This window comes from Myotis yumanensis, unplaced genomic scaffold (assembly GCF_028538775.1).
Source record: "Myotis yumanensis isolate MYYU_CA2020_CCGP unplaced genomic scaffold, mMyoYum1.0.hap1 SCAF_17, whole genome shotgun sequence".
Lineage (NCBI taxonomy): Eukaryota > Metazoa > Chordata > Mammalia > Chiroptera > Vespertilionidae > Myotis > Myotis yumanensis.
In genome coordinates, this window is record NW_027223768.1 from 19,022,876 (window position 1) to 19,047,190 (window position 24,315).

Consider the following 24,315-nt stretch of genomic DNA (forward strand, 5'->3'; position numbering starts at 1 on the left):
AGCAAAGAGTACATCTGAATTAACTAAGAGAAGTGTGATGGCATAGTAAGCAGCAGGTACAGACAACCTAGGCAGCAGGGAACATAGCACATATATGTGGGACTGGGGGAGGATGGAGTGATGGGGGAAACAGAGCCAGTTTAGCTAATCCTAAACAATATAGAAGAGAGAAGTAAGATTGGCTAGATATATGGAGGCTGGGTTTTATAGGGCCTGTTAGGTCTTTATCTCTAAGGGCAGTGTCAAACCACTGAAGTAATTTAAACAGAAGAGTGGTACAATCTGGTTTGCATTTTGGAAAGAATATTCTTTCTGTTTTGTGCATAATGGATTGAAAAGAGGCTACATAAAATTCAGGAAGCCACTAGAGTAGTCCGCACACAAGATGATGCTAACTTGCTTAGTGTAGTGACAGTGATGATGAAGAAAAGTTAACCAATGGGAGTAGTAGTAGAAGAAATAGTTAAAATCTGAATGTATACATCATTGGTACACTTAATAAATATATTTTAAAACCTTTTACTTTATTCTATATTTGTTTACTTTTTAATATATTATATTAGTTGTGTAGTTCTCCTTGATAGTCATTGCCTACTTCTGTCCTATTTACCATCGATGGCTAACGTCCTTCTTGCTTTACTGTAGAGAGCCTATTGAGTAATTGCTTAGATGTTTAATAACAAAATATTGATACATAAAAGAATATATAAAACATCTTTAAGGTATAAATAAAAAACCAAATACCTGTGGTGTATCATCTCATATAGTTATAGAGTTTTAGCTGTTAGAAGTAATCTGGAGAAATCCCAGGCAGGCAAGCAGGTGAGCGATTAGGAGCCAGAGGTCCTCTTAGAGATTTTCTGACTAGCATCCATCAGTTGAAAGGAGAGGAAGGGTAATGACTGTATTAAGAGTGGCAATAATCAAACACCTAATGACCCTGCAAATGAAGAGAATTATGCCTAATGTAAAAACAAAGAATGCTTAATGTAATGAGCTATGTAGATATATGATAATAATACTCTTGTTATTAGAGCTTCACATTGTAAATTAGTCCCTATATAATCAGATCTGAGAAAAGGGTGGGAAGGAAGAAAAGTGAGGGACTAGTAGAAACAGTCAGTCTCTAAACAGAAGAAAATTGTCTTGTTAGAACTACTGAAACTTTGGTGGAAGTTGGTGGAAGGATAAAAGGAAACTTAGTGGGTCAAAGGCACTGCTCCTTGAACTTCCCTTCTCATATACCTTTGAAAGCATGTACAGTTATGCATTATTTACAGCATTCTTACATTCAGATCCCTGCCTGTGATTTTTGGGAAATAAATGTGCTTTAGTGGTCTACTATTTGAATTTCCATAAATGAGATTTTTTTTGCCATGTACCTGATTTTAGAAAATTATAATTCAAAACTGTCTTTAAAATGTGTAAAATCTATACTTGAAAAATCATTTGTTTAGATGCTTTTTATTTTTCAATGGTTTTGTAGTAAAACATTATTTGACTCTTCTTTGTATGGAATGTGGGATCTTTCTACATTTATGAATATTTATCTAATGTAATTTTAATTTTTAATATTATTGTAAAATGTTAGTTAAATCCAATTTTATATGATTTTAATACTTTTAGGCATTTCTAAAATCAAAATGCTGCCCTAACTGGTTTGGCTCAGTGGATAGAAAGTCAGCCTGTGGACTGAAGGGTCCTGGGTTCGATTCTGGTCAAGGGCACATGCCTGAGTTTCGGGCTTGATCCCCAATGGGGGGCATGCAGGAGGCAGCCGATCGGTGATTCTCTCCAATCATTGATGTTTCTGTCTTTCCCCTCTCTGAAATAAATAAAAATATTTTTTAAAAAGTCAAAAATGCTTTCCTATAAAATAGGACTTTTCTAGCCTTTTAAAAAATTGGCATATGATTGAAATATAATATCCTATTAGTTTCAGGTATACATCATAGTGATATGATATATATTCCTATATAATAAAGAGGTAATATGCAAATTAACCCTCACACCCTCAGAAGATGGCAGCCTATGACCAGGCTGGCAGGGGGGTTAGTTAGGGACGACCAAACGATTGAACAAGCAGGCTGCGTGGGGCGACTAGGTTGGCAAGGGTGTTAGTGAGGGATGACCCAATGACTGAACAAGCAGGCTGCATGGGGCGACCAGGCCGGCGGGGGGGCAGTGAGAGGCGACCAGGCTGGCAGGGGGGTCAGTTGGGGGCAACCAGACTGGTGTGCGGGGGCGGTTAGGGGTGACCAAGCTGGCAGAGGGGTGCAGTTTGGGGCGACCAGGCTGGCAGGGGAGGGAAGTTGGGGGCTATTAGGCTGACAAGGGGGGTAGTGAGGGGCAACTAGGCCAGCGGGGGGGGGGCAGTTGGGGGTGATCAGGCTGTCAGGGGGCAATTAGGGGTGATCAGGCCAGCGGGGGAGGCAGTTGGGGTGACCAGGCAGGCAGGCAGGTGAGCGATTAGGAGCCAGAGGTCTAGGATTGTGAGAGGGATGTCCAACTGCGCGATCCCTTTGATCGGGCCTAAACCAGCAGTCGGACATCCCCCGAGGGGTCCCGGATTGGAGAGGATGCAGAGGGTGCAGGCTGGGCTGAGGGGACAAATTTCGTGCACCGGGCACAAATTTCGTGCACCGGGCCTCTAGTGTGTGTGTGTGTGTGTGTGTGTGTGTGTGTGTGTGTATAGAAATAATCCCCACAGTAAGACTACTTGCCATCTATCATTATACAAAGTTATGACAATATTATTGACTCTATTCTCTATGCTGTACATTACATCTTTATGACTTACTTATCTTATAACTGGAAGTTTATACCTCATAATTCCCTCCCCTAGTTTCACCTGCCCCCCAACCCATCCCCTTTGGTAACCAACAGTTTGTTTCTTATACCTATGAGTCTGTTTCTGTTTTGTTTATTTGTTTTGTTTTTTAGATTCCACATATAATTGAAATCATATGATATTTATCTTTCTCTGTCTGACATATTTCACTTAGCATAATACCCTCTAAGTCTATTCATGTTGTTACCAATGGCAAGATTTCATTTTTTATGGCTGAATAGTATTCCATTATATATTCACTGAGTGGCCAGATTATTATGACCACCCCTCGGTACTTTGTTGGGCCACCTTTTGCCTTCAATACTGCGGCGATTCTTCTTGGCATTGATTCCACGACATGTTGAAAGGTGATGCGGGGAATCTGACACTGTGCCTGATGAATAGCACTGTCCAGTTCTGCGAGATTTGATGGTTGTGGAACCAGCTGCCTGATGGCTCTTTTAACTTCATCCCACAAATGCTCAATTGGATTGAGATCTGGTGATTGTGGGGGCCACCTAAGCAAGGTAAAGTCTCCCTCATGTTCTTGAAATCACTTCTGCACAATACGAGCACTGTGGCATGGTGCATTGTCTTGTTGGAAGAAGCCATCTCCATTGGGATACACCATCAAATGATAGGATGAACTTGATCAGCAATGATACTTAGGTATGTTGTGCTATTCAAACGTTGTTCCACACGAATTAAAGGGCCCAAATCATGCCAGGAAAACATGCCCCAAACCATAACACTGCCCCCACCAGCTTGAAGGGTTGTACTCATGCATGTGCAGTGCATGCTTTCACGCTGTTTCTTCCAAATTCTCACACTGCCTTCTGCATGATGCAACTGGAAACGTGATTCATCGGACCACATGACTTTTTTTCCAATGCTCGACTGTCCAATCCTTGTGTTCCTGTGCGAATTGGAGACGTTTTAACTTGGTAACTGCAGGCAGCAAAGGTGTTCGAACAGGCCTTTGGCTTCCATATCCCATATGATGCAGTGTACGTCTAATTTGCCTACAGACGTCAGGTGGTCATAATAATCTGGCCACTCAGTGTGTGTGTGTGTGTGTGTGTGTGTGTGTGTGTGTGTGTATCCCACGTTCAAAGGCTGTTAAATTGTGTTGTTTACCCATATCTTCAGAAAAAAATCACTTCTGTTGTGGTAAACAACCTGTTTCCCTATTTATAATGGTCTGGCCCTCTAGCAACTTCAGCGTGAAATTATAGTTAATTTGCCTACAAATGTCAGGTGGTCATAATAATCTGGCCACCCAGTGTATATATATATATCACATATTATTATTCATTCATCTATCATGGACACTTGGGTTGCTTCCATATGTTGGCTATTGTAAATAATGCGGCAGTGAACATAGGGGTGCCTATATCTCTTTGAATTAGTGTTTTTATTTTCTTCGGATGCACCCCTATGTTCACTGCAGCATTATTTACATTAGCCTTTTTATGTTAAATTTAAATATTTACTTTCAAACCTCAACATGGTTCTCATTCTAAGATTGTTATTCTAACTTGTTTATAAATTTTTCTGGTAATGAAAAATGCACTTCCATTCTCTTTACCTAAACCCTTAAAAATTTTTAGCAATAATAGGTCTTCCTAAAAGGCAGATCAACATAAAGGAAAGAATAGGGCCTCTGTTCTTTAAAAATTGTTGTTTGAAATCCAAAAGAATTCTTCTTAGACATTTCCTGACTGGCAGCCATTGGTGGAAAGGAGAGAAAAAAAGGATGGGGTTCATAAATACCATGTTAATAATGACAGTTTTGACCCATTTCAATCCTAGGTTCATGAGTCTGTAATAGTAGGCAAGTTATCATACCTTCTCTAGATCCCTTTCTCTTCTCTTGGGGAATGATAATGATGGTACCTACTTCACAGAAAGTTAGGTTTTTATAAGCACACTAGAGGCCCGGTGCACAAAAATTTGTGCACTCAGGGGGCGTGGGGGGGGGGGTCCCCCAGCCCGGCCTGTGCCCTCTCACAGTCTGGGACCCCTCGGGAGATAACGACCTGCTGGCTTAGGCCTGCTCCCGGGTGGCAGAGGGCAGGCCCAATCCCTAGGTGCAGCCCCTGGTCAGGCTCAGAGCAGGGCCGATTGGGGAGTTGGGGCACCGCCCCGTCATGCACAGAGCAGGGCGGATCGGGAGGTTGCAATGCCACCCTCAGTCATGCTCAGGATAGACTGATTGGGGGGTTGGGGCACTGCCCCCTGTTACACTCAAGGCAGGGTCAATGGGGAGGTTGCGGCGCCACCCCTTGTCACGCACAGAGCAGGGCCAATCAGGGGGTTGGGGCGCTGCCCCTGTCACTAACAGAGCAGGGTCCATCAGGGGGGTTGGGGCGCTGCCCCCTGTCACTCACAGAGCAGGGCCCATCAGGGGGTTGAGGAGCTCCCTGCTGTCACTCACAAAGTAGGGCCGATAGGGGAGCTGGGACACCGCCCCCTGTCACACACAGAGCAGGGCAGATCAGGGGGTTGGGGCGCTGCACCCTGTCACACTCAGGGCAGGGCCAATGGGGAGGTTATGGCTCTACCCTGTCACACACAGAGCAAGGCCCATGGAGAGGGGTTGGGGCGCCACCCTCTATCACCCACAGAGCAGGGCCGATCAGGGGGTTGGGGCGCCACCACTGTCACACTCAGGGCAGGGCCGATGGAGAGGTTATGGCTCTACCCTGTCACACACAGAGCAGGGCCTGTGGGGGCGGGGGGTTGGGGCACCTCACCCTGTCACGCACAGAGCCACAGGGCAATCGGGGGATTGGGGAGCTCCCCCCTATCAGGCACAGAGCAGGGCTGATCAGGAGGTTTGGGTGCTGCCCCCTGTCACGCTGATCCTGGTGCCGGGAGCCTTGCTGCTCCGCTGATCCCGGTGCTGGGAGGCATATTACCCTTTTACTATATAGGATAGAGGCCTGGTGCACGGGTGGGGGCCGGCTGGTTTGCCCTGAAGGGTGTCCTGTATCAGGGTGAGGGTCCCACTGGGGTGCCTGGCCAGGCTGGCTGAGGGGCTGAGGGCTGTTTTCCCGCTGGCAGTTGACTAAAAGCTCCCAACCGCTCCTTGTTTTCTTTTTCTTTTTTTTATTCTGTGCCAGCTTTAGCTCTGAGGCCTCGCTGCTGAAAACATGGATACAATGTTGCGGTCCGGGGCTGACTGCAACATAGTAATAGTTGCTTAGAGTTGCAGTTGAGAGGCCAGCAAGTGAGGCGGGGAACGTTGGAGTCTGCAGTTCCTGGAGGAAGCAAGCCTCCCTGCTCGCTTCAGTGGATGGCTGCCAGCCGCCATCTTGGCTGACAGTTAATTTGCATAAGGATATGCTGATTAGCCAATGGGAAGGGTAGCGGTCGTACGCCAATTACCATGTTTCTCTTTTATTAGTGTAGATAGTATAGTGATTGTCACATAGAATGTACTCAACAAATGTTAGTTCTCTTCCATTTTCATCTTTTTATTTAAATCATTATCCAAGGATCCCTCCTCCCCCATTGATTTTTAGAGAGAGTGAAAGGGAGGGAAGAGGAGGAGGAGAGAGAAACATTGATGCGAGAGAGACACATCGACTGGTTGTCTCCTGCACATGCCCCAAGGTTCATGCCCTTGCCCGGGAATTGAACCTGCAATCCTTCAGTCTGTGGCCCAATGCTCTAACCACTGAGCAGCCCTTCAGGTTCCATTTTCATCTTAATTTCCCTAACTTAATTCTGAAATATTGGCAAATTAGTTCTAAATAACTTTTAAGAAAAGTGCTGACCCCATAAGAATTATGCTTAAAATAGTAAATGTTTGTTGATAGTAACTCAAAATAAATGAAAATATTTTTAACCTTCATCAGATAAATGAGCTAAATTTTCTTTCTTTGAACATGGGTATGGGTAACTCAGGTACTGTATGACAAGTTCTTTGACTCGTTGAATCTTTTTCATGTTAGGGTGAAAAGTGGACTAAGCAAACATTCTGCTTATTTTTAATACCTACTCTTCTGAGGTCATATTTGACCTTAAATATTTTCCCAAATTGATTTTAGTATACAGGTGTTAGCTCCAAGGCTTTGTTTGTACAGTTAACTACATCAAATTCAGCAAGTTAGTGTGGGTGTGGCAGGGATTTGAGAGATTAGGTGATTTCTAACTTCTGTTAATCAAAATATAACTATATTTTAGAGAATAAAAATAGTAACTGTATCACTTGAGTTCATGAAGACTTAGCTGATTTTTAATAATTAATAAGTTTTTTCTGCCAATGAGCATTAAATTACTGCTGACTTTTTAGTGTCATAGTACCTTGTGGTAGTTTTTCTGCAGGGTTTAAAGGTGTATTCCAGTTTTGTTTTATTTTTCCTGTCCTGTCCAGAGGAAATAATCTTTACAAATGATACAGGGAGACTATTTCTAGAAGTCCATACATGCCATTAATATGTTATAAGGATCGGTCAGTCCCATTGTCTTCTTTTGTCAATCTTGATCGGAGCTTGCCGAGTAAGTCTATAAGCCTGCATGTGCCTGGCAACTGTTACCTAGTGACAGTTTCAGCTGCTGTAGCCATTGGCTGTGCTGTTGATTGGGGCAGGAGGACCGAGTCACCTTTCTGATGGTGAGTTCTTCTGCATCAGCTCAGGATGAGGAGGAGGAGCCGGGCTCCAGCTCAGGTGGAGGCAGTGATGCCGAGCGATTGTGAAGAATATCCTGACAGCATCCTGGAAGCTGCATCACAGTGAGTCGGACTTCTGAATCAAGCAGCTCATAACAGTGAATGTATGTGAGGAGCACTGCCTTATTCCTGTAACAAGAGAACTATTTTGTGACAAGTGAAGCTGGGAATGTGCAAGGAGGAATATCCTGTGGCTGTTTTAAAAGAAGAAGGACTTCCCTGCATGACTTGGTGATGCACGAGAAAATAACTTTCAGAAGAGTGCCGCTGCATTGTTCCTGAGGAAGTCTGTGTTTTTAACCTATGGCATTTCTTCAAAAGGTGTGACAACAAAGGCTGACAAGCGACTCTCCGAAATGCCTATACTTTAAAAAAGACTTTTGACAATGTTAACCTTGTATCAGGACGACCTTGGAAGCCAGTTGGGTGGATTCATTCCTGCATTATTCCTTTCATTATTTCAGACTCTAGGATTTAAACTCATCTTGATGTGTTAGAGGTATTTTAAAACAAAATCATTTTACAACCTACCCAATGGCCCCTATGCTAATTGAGTACTTGCTCAAAATAGAATGCAGAAATAGAAGAGACATTTAAAAAAACATATGGCTGCTACATAACTGCAAATATAGCAAACAAGGTAAATTTCTACTTTCAGAAGATTTAGTTGAAGTTTCTTTATTGTGTTAATTATCTAATGAAAATAGAAAAGGCAGAGAAGTATAGATTATGCTGTCTACTAGAAATACCTAAGTAGTAAATAATGGCAGCATTTCTAGTCAGATAAGCTCAGAGTAGATAGGAAAGTTTCCATTATTGTCTAAATTTCATGTAAATTCACAGATATATTTGAAACATAGGTGTGGTTGCAAGGTGAGCAATAACTTTGAGCTGTATATTTTATGGTCATGCTTCATTTTAAGGAAGGTGGCATATCAGACAATGAAAGTTAATGATGTTGAAATTAATAGCAAAATGATGTATTTTTCTTTTGAAAAGGAAGAAGTATAAATTACATTGTTGATGGTAGCACCAGTAACTGTAATATACTAAAACTGTTTGTTTTTTTCTGAGCACTTAAAAAATGCATGCAGAATGAAAAGTTTGTCATATTTTGTCAGGTGTTAACCCATTACCTATTATCTTCCTACTGGAAATATGTATTGTTTTGTTTTTCGCATGAAAGCTATATGGCAATCTGGAGTCTGTTACCTCTGTTCTACTCCTTTGTGCCCAAATACAGATGAGTCTTTTGGAATTAGCCTTTTCCAGAAAGGGGGTAGTGGTGGCAGTTCTTAGCTTCTTAAAGAAATGAGAGAGAAATGGATCATAAAGTTGACCCACCAGCATCAAACCCTCAAATGAGCCCCCAAACACTCTTTGTTACAATGAACTTTTTCTTAGCTTTCCAGCCAAATCTGAGATCTTAATTATTTAAATTCTAAAATATGAATCCACTTCTTATGTTAGATGAAACAGGAAGCCTGAGACAATTTCAGACTTTTTCTTTTCTCATTCTTTCTAGTTGATCCTTAAGAAACAGCCTTTCTGAGGAGGACAAACAACCCACAGAAGCTTTTCTTCTCTTGGCAATTGCTTTTTTTCTTTTTGCAGCTTTAATTTTTTATTGTGCAAGGTAATAAATCCATTTTCTCTAGAAGTGCCTTGTGTCTGCAAAAAGTTGTTTGAGACCACCAGAGGATGCTAATGGTGACCTTTCCCCACCTCCGCTGTAGCTTATTCTCCTCCCTCTCCCCTTAAAACTGAGGTGTGTCACTGCTCACTGAGGCTGATGAAGAGACTTGAGTCCTTTCTGGGATGCTCAGCTGTGACAGAAGCACTGCCACCGTCTCCCAAAGCTGATTCTGAGACTCTCAGGTGCAGAGTTTAACAGATGCTGGCAGGGCACCGGCTTGCTGTAGCCCAGGCTGCAGGTTCCCTCAATTCCAAGCCATGAACGAATCCAGGTGGACTGAATGGAGGATCCTAAACCTGAGCAGTGGCCCTGTGAATGTGTCTGAGCGTCACTCCTGCCCACTAGGATTTGGCCACTACAGTGCAGTGGACATCTGCGTCTTTGAGACAGTTGTTATTGTCCTGCTGACATTTCTGATCATTGCTGGGAATTTAACAGTCATCTTTGTCTTTCACTGTGCTCCACTCTTACACCATTATACCACCAGCTACTTCATCCAGACGATGGCATATGCTGATCTTTTCGTTGGAGTTAGCTGCTTGGTTCCTACTCTCTCACTTCTCCACTACTCCACAGGTATCCACGAGTCACTGACTTGCCAGGTTTTTGGATATATTATCTCTGTTCTCAAAAGTGTTTCTATGGCATGTCTTGCTTGCATAAGTGTGGATCGTTATCTTGCAATCACCAAGCCTCTCTCCTACAATCAACTGGTCACCCCTTGTCGGCTGAGAATTTGCATTATTTTAATCTGGATCTACTCCTGCCTAATTTTCTTGCCTTCTTTCTTTGGCTGGGGGAAACCTGGTTACCACGGTGACATTTTTGAATGGTGTGCCACCTCTTGGCTCACCAGTGCCTATTTTACAGGCTTTATTGTTTGTTTACTTTATGCTCCTGCTGCCTTTGTTGTCTGCTTCACTTACTTCCACATTTTCAAAATTTGCCGGCAGCACACCAAAGAAATACATGACCGGAGGGCCCGGTTCCCGAGCAATGAGGTGGATGCCTCTGGAGAGACTGGACACAGCCCCGACCGTCGCTATGCCATGGTCCTGTTTCGGATAACCAGCGTATTTTACATGCTGTGGCTCCCCTATATTATTTACTTTCTTTTGGAAAGCTCCCGGGTCTTAGACAATCCAACACTGTCCTTCCTAACAACCTGGCTTGCTATAAGTAATAGTTTTTGTAACTGTGTAATATACAGCCTTTCTAACAGTGTTTTCCGGCTAGGCCTCCGAAGGCTTTCCGAGACAATGTGCACCTCTTGTATGTGTCTGAAGGAGCAGGACACAAGAGACCCCAAGCCCAGGAAACGGGCCAATTCCTGCTCCATTTGAAGAGAACTGCCCAGTAAATCAAGTGTAATGGATAGTGGTTTGTGTTCATAGTCTTGATTCATCTGGAAATTTGCCACTAGAGAAATATTTACTTGAATAGTAATATGAGATGAAGGGACTAAAGGTTTCATTTTTTTCTCTTTTTTCATGGAGGAAAAAACTAAAGGAAAGGATGTATAGAGAGTAATCTCATGAGATAAATATAGCATGTGAGTGTCAATGTGCAGTAGTGGGAAAAATTAAGCACTGAGGATGACAAAAGTAAGTCAGATATTCCACAGGATGCGAGCCAAGCCCCTTGGTGTCTTTCTCTCTGATTGAACTCTGTCCTCTGTCTTTGTCTCTGATTCTTGTCTCTTTACTCTCATTGTGTTTGTGGAAATTACTTGCATCAATTTTCCTCTATAGAAAATTGCTACATATTATATATGTGGCAAAGTTAATCTTTGGCATCAAAGTGTACTTTTAAACACACTGATCTGAAATCCGTAAGTGGTCTCTCATGGATCTATAGTAAGCATTGTATGTTAGTACCTGCCACACAACCCTTTTGCTTGTGTTTTTATAATCTCCACAGCACACATTTTCTGCCATGAGCAAAAAGAAACAGTATTTTTCTTTCATCAGGGTAAAATGATGCTCCCCTCCTCTGTATTCCTGCTGTATTTCCCTTTATCTGCATCCTTTGGTACCTTAATTCAGAAGTGTCTTAGCTAATGAAAGAATCTACTACATAGAGCAATCAAAATGTTAAATAATTTATTCCTTCCAACAAAGCAGTCGATAACCAGTATGAGATATTATGTTAAATCGTTTTAATGGCTTTTAGAAACATTTTTTCTGATTTATTTTAAATTCTTTCACATTCCCAAAGTGGTGTCCCTTTTGCTATATAGTAAAGCTTTGTTTTCCTTTAATACAATCAACAAATAATTCTAATGCAGATGGTGAGTACTCACCCGGAAGTGAGGCATTGCTCTTAAAGCTACTTGGTGTGTCTTTTTTTATTTTTAAGACTAAAATATTGACCTTTTTGTGTTAGGTTTACAAAACTTACTGTTCTGTCCACCAATCATTTGTGTAATATGCGTTTGGACATAGTATATTTTTTACAACAAAGAAAATGTAAATGACATTATGTGATCTGTGCCTAATGTTTTCTTAGTACAATATATAGATCAATGTTGCTTAAGTCACCAACATAGGGAAAAAATATACAAAAACTTATTTTAGTGAAAAAATACTTTTGTGTAGCTGTTATTTAGATATTTATATTAGACCAAGCTGTATTCTTAGTGCTGCTGAGAATATAATATAATTATGAAATACAGGTGACAGCTTTCACTATTTTCTTTTGTAATGATCTGTTTTCATATTCAGAGTTTAAATTCGCTTATTTTTTAGTGTGCTACATGGAATTGTGTAATAAATTGTCAGGGGTTTAGATGTAGCAAAATGGCATTTGGGAATTAGTAGTGAAGCAGGTCTGAGTGGTAAAACATCTAAATCTTACTTTTTTTTTTTACCATAATTTTCCTGCCTGATAGATATTTTAAATTTTATATCAAACTACTACTGAGTATTTTTCTTCTCAGCATTTTTGATTTGTTTGTTTTATGAAATGCATTAATGAATGTGCCTACGGAAGCCAACCATGTTGCACACTGGTGGTTTGACTTCATAGGCCCTTTAGTGGAAATGTCATCATTCTATTGAGGTTGTTCTGAAACCCTGTATATTTTTTAAAATGTAAGAAAGGTTTAAAATAAATAATAAAATAGTATTCTATATATCAAAATCAGACTTTGCTCCAGTTTAATAAAATACTTAACTTGGAACAAGAGTTTACTTGTTTGGGATCAAAATTTAACTGTTTTATATTTCTGTGGTTTGGGTTGCTTACATTAATTCTTGTCCCCAGTTTGCAATTGGCATCTTGGAAAAGTTGAAATGCACATTTTAAGTTTAGATATTACCTTCAACATGTATTATTTGAGAACAAACACATTTTGATTCCTTAAGTTTGGAGTGTACATATAGTTAGAAAAGACTCAGTAGATGACCTGTATAGGAACCGTGAGGTCATGTTTATTGCATTTTCCGCTTCTAGCTTTTTCTCATAACAATTCTAACAACAGTTATGCGCTAGGCACCAAGTTAAGTTTTACATGTGACATTTAATCCTACTATGACTCTTGGAGATAGCTACTGTTATTCCCATTATAGAGAGGAGGAAACTAGAGAAAAGTGACTTATCCCAGGTCACTCAATAAAGTCAGTGTCAGAAGTTCAGTAACACCCAGTTGTCCTGGAGCGAAAGCCTGCACACTTAACCACTATACATACTCCCTCCCCCTCCACCCCCTCCCCCCAAAAAAGCACCTTCAAAACTTTGTACCTCTTTTCATACAAAAGTTCTCTTTCTTTTTTTCTCACCTAAATATTTTGCTTCACTTCTTTTTCTGTTCTGGTGATATCTTTTTCCTTGATCTTACAAATCTCTTTGATGAAAACAGCAATCTTAATAAACCCAAACTTGCCAGGTTAGTCTATAATCGGTAGTCTATAATCAAACTATTTTTTTAAATAGTAAAAGTGAAACCCCAGGCATGGCATTTCCTTGACATTACTTTTGTTTATTTTTGTTAAGTTTTCCTTGAATAGCTTTTTAAAATCTCTATAAATTTCTTATTGAAAGAGAATTTTTTTGAAGAAGAGTAGAAATGGAAGTCTTTATTGTAGCCTGAAAGGGGAGCCACTATGAGGCAAGTTTTAGGTTTAGAATCTCTATTTATTGTAATGTTTCCTGTGTAACTCTAGAGTAAGCCACTTAACTTTCTTTTGACATACTTTAATATGTGTATAATTATAGAATAAGGTAATACTTATTTTGAAACAACTCTGTCTTTTTCAGAATAATGCATTTTAAGAACAGGAAGCATAGCCGTTATTCTCATCATTATATAGTGTTCTGTGATCATTATCCAATTTGGTTATAAATGACAGAATATATAATTTATTATGTGAGTGTAGACATAAATGATGTTGTTGTGTTAAAGGACTGTGCTCTGTCTCTCCCCACCCTGAAAACTAATCATATATATATGTATATATATAACAAGTATGTGATAAATAAGTAAGGAAGAACAAGATGTGGAGAAGTGCTATGTAACATGCTGAGCATAGCATCACTTGTGTTCAGGTAGAAGCACCGGCAGTGCACGGGAGCCTATGTTACTGTGGATGCTCTATTTTGATGTTTTAGGTTCCAACAGTTGACCTTTTCTGTGAGCAAAACTATTGTAAGATTAAGAAGGTTATGTAGAAAGTGGCATATTCTACAGCCAAGTATATAGACATTGGGGAAAACAAAATGACCAGTGTTTCTTGGAAATGAAAGTTTTATCCAGTGCTAGTTTTGCTCTATAATTTAAAATATTCATAACTTTTTAAAAATAGTAAAAGTGGGCATCTTTTAAAATATTAAGTGATGTGATTAGGTATTTCTTTATTAATATTTTATTTGCAATTTATTTTTACGATGAGCATTTACTTTTTTAATAATTAGGAAGAGAAAATAGTTTTAATAAAAATAATGCTATTTAAAAATATTTTGACATTTCACTAAACAGTTTTTGTTCTTTCTATAAGCAACATTATATAGTTTTGTCTTAAAACTATTTTGCTTTGATGATAGTTTATATGATTTTCATAATATTTGTTATTTTAGATAGTTTTTCAGAGAAATTTGATAACCTTCTACTTGTGATATTAGATGTTCTTATTTTTGCTTCAACACAATTGGTTTGAAGTGTTATTTGCTGAATTTGAAATGGATATCAATCACTGTAAGGTTTTTTTATGCACCACTGATGACACCTTCTAGCATTTTTCCCCACATCTTTAACAAAAGTCTGACCCTGCATTTCATAGATTGGCAGGATTCTATTTTCAGTCCCCCCATCTAAAAAGGTCATATCTATAACTTTTTAATGGTAATTTTATTCTATTCTTATATATGTTTAGAGGCCCAGTGCACAATTTCGTGCACATTGAAAGGAAATTAATTAGAAGGTGGCTGGAGGGGCGGGACTGGGTGAGTCCGGCCAGACATGCCTTGGAGCCAACCTCCCACGGTCCCTCTACAGCTAGCTGCACCTGGTGTAGCCAGGGCTCGAAGGGCATCTGCAGAGTGAGCAGGGTCCCTCTGGCAGGTGGGGTCCCTCGGCCTGGCCTGCAGGGACCAGGCCAAAACCGGTAGTCCAACATCCCCCAAGGGGTCCCAAATTGCGAGAGGGCGCAGGCCAGGCCTTGGGACCCACCGGTGCATTTGTGCTCTGGGCCTCTAGTATGCATATAAGACTTTTGGTTAATCTCTTCCCTCCCTCCCCCCTCCCCTCTTCCCTCTGAGATTCATTAGTCTGTTCCATGTTTCCATGCCTGTGGTTTCCGCTCCTGTGTTGAGCGTCTGCTCCCTGGTGGTCAGTGCGCGTCATAGCTACCAGCCGGTCAGCCAGTCAGCTGGTCACTTAGGCTTTTACTAGTATATATATATACTAGTAGATTGCCCATGAAGGTGAAAATATCACAGTAATAAATCTAGCAAGTGTCTGGTGTGTCTGATAGATATTAAACATAAAACACATATAGGATATCAGTACCTTCACCATAGTAAATGGGACCATATTAATTTTTGAGATTCTAAAATTTATAGATGATAAATATCAAGAAACATAGCACATAGGGTAAAATTTATATAATGGTAGTATTTGCTAAAATTCTAAACTTTCCCAAATACTACTTTATTCAAGAGAAATCACTTTTATCTTTGACTTTGAAAATTTGACTCCAATTTTATTTTATGTTTTCTACTTAAGCAAGTGTAAATATGGTTGATGCCAGTTAAAAGTGCCTGAATAAACTTTATAAATTCAAAGTTGTGGCATTATTTTAGTTGAGAGGCCCCCACAAACACAAAATCAAGTATAAATGTATATAGCCTATTCATTCAAACTCAAAATATAGCCCTGGCCAGTGTGGCTCAGTTGTTTGGGCATCGTCCCATGCACCAAAAGGTTGCTGGTTCGATTCAGGGTCAGGGCACATGCCCAGGTTGTGGGTTTGGTCCCCAATAGGGGGCATCCAGGAGGCAGTGGGTGGATGGTTCTCTCTCACGTTAATGCTTTTCTCTCTTCCTCTCTCTAAAAACCAATAAGATATCTTTAGAAAAAAATGTCAGACTATATCTTTGAACGCAGTGCAGACTGTAGCAAGCGGTGACCAGTGTTTTGTCTGAGGTTATGCTTGTCACAAACCATTGATCACAGATATACTCAGTGTAAAATACAATTTTAAAGCACTTATGTTCATAATAGAGTTTGAAGTTTAAAATAGGTATTATTAGATCATACATGTTATGCTAATAGCCTCTTCACAGTTATTTCATTTACATTTTCAGGAATTTTATAATAAAAATGTTAAATTGATATTATAAATGATAGATGTAGAGAAGATTAAAAGATAATTTGTGAAGAAGCCAATAAAAATTCCTGAAAATACTGGTTTTAATGTTTTAATAAGTTAAAATATATTTGGAATTTTCTTATATTTATTATTTTGACAAGGAAAAGATGATTCAAAATTGGTTTTTCAGAAATGCTTGCAGTTATGAATTTCAAAGTAGAGCATAGTTCTTTATTTGAAAGGAAAGAACCACTGTATAATGTATATCTAGGTTTTTGTGAAATGTTTTTCTTGCCAAATGTTAAAATTTAAAATGAAGTTGTATTAAAATTAAAAATTGCAAATAGATATACATTCAAATTGCTGCTCTCTTCAAATAGATTTTGAGGAAAAACACGATATCCCAAAGATTAGTTTATTATCCTACTTCCACCACTCCCAGGCAACTAAAAAACCTTATGTGTCTAAGATCTTAAAACTTTACTGGTCATGGCATGTATGGGGGGCAACTGATGGATGTCTCTCTCTCTCTCTCTCAAATCAGTAAAAAACATATCCTTGGGTGAGGATTAAAAAAAGAAGATAGCAAATTATCAGGTTTTCATTAGTTTGACTTCAGATGAAAGATCTCAGAGATTCATTAGGTCTTCCTACCCTTTTCAGAGTACTCAGTAGACTGGAGGTGTTAAGAGAAGACCTCAAGGATTTCTTATAGAGATTATTCGAATGTTGATATTGTGTCTATTTCATATATCCACCAACTTGCCCTTTCATGTTAGCACCTTTTAATTTCAGACAACTTTATAAAAGAATGAATTATAGCTAATCACTGTAAACTTATTTCCAAATCCTGCCTCTCCTGATTTCCATCCCTTTTACCTAACTAATTTCCCCCTTTTCATTTTCAATCAAGATTCATTTTGTGTGTTTTTTAATTTTTAAAGAAGTATTACCCCTTGAGGAAGTTTAGGGGCCTAAAGGCATAAAAAAGAAAATTAAATCACCCATTGTTCCATTACTGATATATAATTAGATATAACAACTCTTCAATTTTTTTCTTCTTTTTTTTCCACTATGGACTAATAGTTTTTCTATATACTAGTAAAGGATATTTTGGCCCTGCTGGCATGGCACAGTGGTTGAGCATCAACCTATGAACCAGGAGGTCACAGTTGGATTCCTGGTCAGGGCACATGCCAGAGTTGCAGGCTTGATCCCCAGTAGAGGGCATGCAGGAGGCAGCCAATCAATGATTCTCTTTCATCATTGATGTTTCTCTCTCTCTCTCTCTTCTTCTCTGAAATCAATAAAAATATATTTTTTTAATTTTAAAAGAAGGATTTTTAAATGCAGTTATTTATAATATAAGCATTTTTTATGTTATTGTATATTCTTTATGAACATCTTTACAAATAAAACATTGTCTCTATTTAGTATTCTTACAATTTTTAAGAAAGAAATACTTAGTTAAAATGTATGGAGATATTTTAAGATTATTTATACATATTGCCAAATTGATTTCCAAAAGGAGTGAGCCAGTTTATCTTCACACCAATAATTATCAAGCTATGTTGTTTCACCACAAACTTTCCAGCAGAAAGTCTACAGTAACAAGTAAATTAAGGGGAATCGATTTTCACTTTATCCCCTCCCAGCTCCTTTAAGAGGTTGTTTTGTTAATGCAGTTTTTTCTGGTATTTGTTTTCCTAGCCTACCCCCCCCCCCCCCCCCCCCCCGCGCGCCAAATGTAACTAAAATGGGTCTGCTGAACCTCATTTAAAGAAATAATTCTTTATTTCAAAGGTCTTTGAGCCCAGATTATCTTCTCACTTTATTAGTTCACCATTTACTCTGCTGCTGCTTGGTTAAGACCATGTTATTTTCAGAACACGGAATTCTGTTAATGCTCTTGCCCTATGATTGGTGCTATCTCCAGCATTGCCTATTTCAGTGTGTGTTGTGTGTGCCCCAGGACCATCTGTGTACTGAAGTTTGAGAAAGACTTAGAACATGTTCTTCTGCCCCTGTTACAGCAGTAACATCCCTACTTGCCTCTCCAGGAAGGGGAGGACCTTTTCCTAAGCAGACTTTTAGGTCCTGGATCCTTGGAGTGTATGTGGGCATCAAGACTTCAGCTGTTAAGGGCTGCGGACCCCAGGCCTGGTTTTGACTCTAGGATTTACCTGACCTGCAGAACTGTGGGCACAGTTCCCTCAGCAGCTTTACCACCTTGAAGAAGTCCTACCTGGTGTGGATGTGAAAAGAGCAGAGGATGCTCACACATCTGCATCTTTTCTCTTCATTGTGTCTTTTACTCAAATCTCTCTATATTTAGTGGCTATTCAATATTTGTTGAGCTAAGTATAAAGTGCTTTCTATATATTAAGTCACTTATTTCTTGAGTTCAATTGAACTTAATTATCCAAATTAACTGTATTTTGGGGCTTTTCCACACCCCTCGCCCCCCAATTCAGTGGAGGTGTGGTTGGACTGAAGGTTACCGCAAATCCTTTTCCCCTCTGCATTTATATTAGAGACTAAATGAGGAAGCCATAAAAATGAGTGTATTAGGAAAGTCGAATGACTACTTAATATAGGTATCATTTAATATAGCTATTCTCTCTAATTGAATTCTTCCTTCCAAACCCCATAGTGTAGGCTTTGAATGTGTTTTAAAGGAGGATGAATGCACTTTGGGAAGATTTGGATTTTGGATAATTTTTATTTGCATTCAGCTGAAATGAATGTCTTTCTGAATTCTTTATGATGATATAGAAAAAATTAAAATTCTATATTACCCCAAACCTTCTCATATGTTAGTAGAACTATTGTTCCAATCTCTAGTCTTCTCTTCATCTTGGAGCATTTCTGGTAAATTATGGTTTTGAAGCTCATCACCAGCTTTTCTCAGAATATGCTCTAATATATCCTTCTTTAAATGGTGCTCAGAGCTGAATATAATGTTCTGTATGTGACATGACCATTGTCAGAGGAAAGTGGGGTTATCTTTTTTGCTTGCTTTATATTTCATACTGCTAATTTTTCTGCACAAAAGTAAATTAGATATCTTTGTTAGTTATGCTTTACTGTTTAACATACTTATTTTCAATAAACCCATAAATATTTTTCACACCTTCTTAATTATACATTCTTTCTCTACATGTACAATGGTTTGTGTTTTTTTAAAACCTTATCTTTCTCTCCCTTAAATTTCATCTTGTTAGAGCTGGTTCATTTAGTCCAGTTTTTTTTTTAATCTTCATTATGTTTTGAATATATTCATTAAATGTTTGCCATCTTTAAATGTGATAGACATATTTAATGTATAAGGCCAGATAATTGATGTTTAAAAATCAAGCTTTGTCATGGGTCCCTAAGACCACCCCCAGGTTTGGTGATTTGTTGGAAGGATTCATAAGATTGGCTGTACCCATGGCTAAGAATTATTGCAACAAATGGATATTAAACAGAATTAGCAAAGGGAACCAGATGGGAGCTTTTAAGAGTCCTCTCCAGTGGAGTCACACAGTGTCCACTTAATTCCTCCAGCATGTAGTGACAGCACGTGCAGTGTTATGCAGCTCATTAGAGACTCAGCACCCCAGGGTTTTACTGGGGGCTGGTCACACAAGCATCCTTGGCTGAGCACCTACCAAAATCCCAGACTCCCAGAAGGAAAAGCAGATATTCTATTTAATAAAAGCCCAGTGACTGAAATGGTGGAATGACCAGAACTACCAGAGACCAGAACACCACGGCCCCTTGTCCCGGCTGGCCCCACCCTCAGGGAGCAGTTAGGGGCCATCAGGCAGGCAGGCAGAGGAGGTTAGGAGTGATCAGGCAGGCAGGCGTGTGGTTAGGGGCAATCAGGCAGGCAGGCGAGCATTTAGGAGCCAGCGGACCCAGGTTGCAAGAGGGATGTTCGACTGGCATTTGGACATCCCCCAAAAGGTTCTGGATTGTGAGAGGATGCAGGCCGGGCTGAAGGACCCCTCTTCCCCATGCATGAATTTCATGCACTGGGCCTCTAGTTTAATATAAACCATATTGTTTGCATAAATAATCCAGGCACAATGAGCTACCCTTATCATTTAGGAAGAGTTTTATATCATTATAGGGAACTGTTTATCAGCCAAGTTTTTAGAAGTCAGCCAAGGGCTAACCTTTCGAGGAGGCTGTTTTAAGGATAGGCAGTCCCAGGTCTGCTATATTAACTCTTCTCTATACATTATGTTACATTGACATTTACTAGAATAGTATATGTCTAGTGTGTTTTGAGATTGGTGCAATAAAATTTCCTATATATACACCAAGGGGGTCATTTGCTTAGAAGTAACCTTGAATGTAGGCCCTTTTAATGAGATTAGACCTGTTATTTTTATTTATTTATTTTAAAAAATATATTTTTTTATTGATTTCAGAGAGGAAGGGAAATGGAGAGAGAGAGAAACATCAATGATGAGAAAGAATTATTGGTTGGCTGACTCCTGTATGACCTCATTGGGGATCGAGCCCACAACCTGGGCCTATGCCCTGACTGGGAATCAAACTGTGACCCCCTGGTTCATAGGCCGACACTCAACCACTGAGCCACACCAGCTGGGCTAGACCTGCTGTTTTTATAGTAGAAGACCTTTTGTTTGAAATGCACCTTACCTTACCTTACCACTTAATATTGTTTCTTGTATACAACAGTTTTAGTTATATAATTTTGGTAAGAATATTTAACAACATTTGCCTCTCATTTTTCCTCCTTATTACTAGTTGCCAAATAGTTACTAATTTTGTGAGTTCCAGACTTCCAAATGGCTAAATTGCAAAGATTGTTTACCTTTTATAAAACCTAGTTTTTCTCTAATTTTTATTATTATTTTTAACCTTGTTCTTGATTGTATAAGAGAAGAAAATTAAGAATAGCAAGAACAATAAACCCACAATTTGGAACAAACAAACTAAAGCTTCATAATTTAAATTTCATGAATTACATTTTATTTAAGTTGTGACAGGAAATGTACCATTTATTTTAGAGCTGTAGAGCATTTATACAAGTGCAGAAACCTTTTTTTTTGTTTTTTACCATTTGAGAAGTACTTAAAATATTGGTAGATATTTTGGACTTGTCAGAAGAGAATATTTTATTTTCTAAACTTATACTTTATACTGAGTTATAAATTTTTAAAAGGCCAACAAATAAGTGTTAAAGTCCCTTTGCGTATTCATTTAGCAAATGTAACTATAATTCAATATGATTATTTGATACTATTTACTATAAGAAAATTTGCCATTTGTATTTCATAACTACATTTTAAATATAGAAATATTTTAATACAGATACCTTTAGCATTTGGAGTATATTTTTCAGGGAGATTTTTAAGAATGCCTTTTAGTTGAATTTTTAAGATGAAAATAATGACCTTTTTTGCAGTTCTGCCCAAGGACGAATGATTGGATGACATTTAAAAATGATCCTTACAAGAGCTGTAATTTTGTGATGCTCTCCCCATTCCTCATTTATTGTTCCCTTTGAATATTTCCACAGAGAAGACATCCTTTCTCAGGGATTGAACTACCATCCTTTGCCAGGTGCTCTGAAATGAAGCTCTAAATCTGGCCCTGTGCCTTTTCTCTAGTTACATGTATCTAGTGTTCAGATTCTGCATTTCTCATAAAAATTGAAACCCAAAAAATTACAACGGGAACTCACTATTGCGAACTCTTACTCCTTAAACTGTCTGTCTCATTTGGTTTTGTTTTCTTATTAATTGCTTTGATACAGCTTACAACTCTGTGTATGTAATAAATGCCCATTTCCAGCTTACAGCTCTGTATATTTAATAAATGCCTATTGGAAAAAGACTACAAGACTTTCTTCTCCCTCTCTCCCCAGTTCATTCAGAATACAATGTGTATTCATTTTTCTGTGTTCTAAGATACCTTCTCTGAGTTACCACTTAGATCACTTTCTTTACTTTCAATCTTCATGTATAGTTTTATTATATTCTTTATGTACTTTGAATCATATGAACTGTGATTAACTGGTAACCCATGGACACAGTCTCCTACTCCTAAGAATCCTTTCAGAATTAACAAGGTGACCACTTTAATTGTCAGGGGGCTCTGTGGCTTAGAAGATGCTTCCTAGTTGTGAGCCAAAGTTTTCTTTCTCGAAATGCCTACCATTTGGTCCTATGTCATCTCTTCTGGAGAAAAACAGAAATGTCTTCTTTTTGCTATAGTACATCTGATATGTGAAAACTGCTCTTATATCTTCCTTCTCTTCCCAGATTACACATCCTTATTTTCCGACCCTTTACTCATTCATCCATTTAGCAAATATTTATTGAGCACCTCTTAGGTGCAAGGCACTGTTTTGAAATACTTGGAATATGGTGTTGAACAAGAATGATGGGCTCTCTTTCCTCATAGGGTTTATTCCAAATAGAGGTAAACCAAAAGTGTTCCAAATTAAGACACTGACAAGTAAAAAAGATAATTTCAGATTAGGAAACATGCCATGAAGAAAATAACACAGGGCTATAGGATAGAGAGGCGTAGAGATGGGAGGTTACTGCTTCTTCATGTACTTTGGTTTCCAAATGTCTCATCATCTTGATTGCCCTTCACACAACAACACTCACGGCCTTTGGTACTGTGAAAATCCATACAAGGGCGGGATGGACTTTGACCTGCTATTGTCCTATATACATAGGAAGGTAGAAACATCTTAATTATATGTTCAGTGGAGCTTTTGGACTACTAGATCCACAAGGCCACTATTGAAAAGCCAGAGACAAAAATTTAGACCTTGTCAGACTTAGACACAGTGTTGTCTAGCTCAGTGTGCTCTCACTTACAGTGGATACAGTGGGATTAACACTTGCCATACCTAGACAATGTGTTTCCATTAGTGCAGCCCCAGATATCCTTAGTGGGTTCAACAGCAGGGTCACCTAGCTTTGTAGTGTACTTCTTCAGGTCTGTTGGTTTTGAACTAGTCTTTTACCAGCTCTTTCTCTATTCTGAACTTGGAAAATCATTTTATTGATCCTACTTGCAGAGCTTTACAGTCCTCCCTGTAAAATTCAATCTCACCTCCGAGCCCTTCCTTCTCATTTTTATGTGATCCCTTTGGATCTTGTAGATTTGAAAAGCTTACCTCTGTTGTTTTTCAAGTCAGCAATAATGGACTTAGCAAACAGTTTCCTTCTACATGGATTTTGCTTTATATAATTAGCACATCTTGAGTATGGCTGTATATCTGCCTCTAATTCTTCCTAATAACTAGTTATACCTTGATGTAATATTAATATCTAGTTGCTATGTTCCCTCTTGTTTTCAATTATTTCATGAGATATTTGCTAGAGAGGGAGAGGCATACTTGTTAAGCCTGCATTCTAAAGTCAATTTATTTTTTTTTAAATTTAAATTCTTCATTGTTTAATGTATTACATAAGTCTCCTTTTTCCCCCATTGACCTCCCCCTATCTTCCCCCAACCCCCAGCACATGCCCTCCCCCACCCCTCCCCCATCTGTGTCCATTGGTTATGCTCATATGCAATATTTGGGTTTTAATTTTGTATTCTTTTTCCTACTATTTGTGTAATACTGAGCATATTACCTAACCTCTCTGACCATTGGTTTCCTAATAATTGTTCCTCTTCATGGGGATTTATGAAATAATGAATATAAATCACCTATCATAGTGCTTGGTATATAGAAAGGAGAGCCCAATAAATACTAGCAACAGCAACTGTAGTTATTGTCAGCCCTGCAAAAATTAAGTATATTCCATCTTGGGTTTTCCTGATCTAAAACCCTTTAAATGCATGCTCACGTACACAAATACACACATAGCTAGATTTTTGCCATTTTTTTTCTTAGGGATGAACACAGTGAAACACTTTTGTTTTTTAAGTCTTATATGTCATCTGTCTAGAAAAAGCATCAAACTTACCACCTCTGAAATCCATTTTTTTAAATTGAAAGCTTAAATTTTATCTTTTCATTTACCACCTTTCCAGTGGTCCCCAGTTCTCAAAGTTTAGCAATACCAAATCTTTTAACGGCCTTTGGTTTATCTTTGAGCCTAAGTCTAAAATGAGTCATGGTCATGGGATGCTGAAAGTTAATATGAAAATTGCCTGGGTATTTCACTTAGTCACAGAGAATAAAATTGTCGATAGCAGGGAAGGGACATATTTATAACACAACTACTTTACGACAAGAGCTGTGAAAACATCTTTATATAGAATATTTTATTTAACCCTTTTAGTAACTTCGTTTCACAGGGGAGGAAATTAGCAC

General features: G+C 38.8%; 2 protein-coding genes across 4 annotated transcripts in view; both read left to right on the top strand.

Moving 5' to 3' along the window:
• RABGAP1L (RAB GTPase activating protein 1 like) overlaps positions 1-24,315 on the top strand; it is a 425,164-nt gene that overhangs the window by 136,259 nt on the left and 264,590 nt on the right. The window lies entirely within an intron of this gene.
• On the top strand, positions 7,574-12,451 carry GPR52 (G protein-coupled receptor 52). The gene has a single exon (XM_070397219.1). The coding sequence runs from the start codon at positions 9,462-9,464 to the stop codon at positions 10,545-10,547; it is 1,086 nt and encodes a 361-aa protein (XP_070253320.1). The 5' UTR covers positions 7,574-9,461; the 3' UTR covers positions 10,548-12,451.

What these genes read in the sequence shown, in the direction of transcription:
- GPR52 (XM_070397219.1), top strand. Translation starts at nt 9,462, where the DNA reads ATGAACGAATCCAGGTGGACTGAATGGAGGATCCTAAACCTGAGCAGT.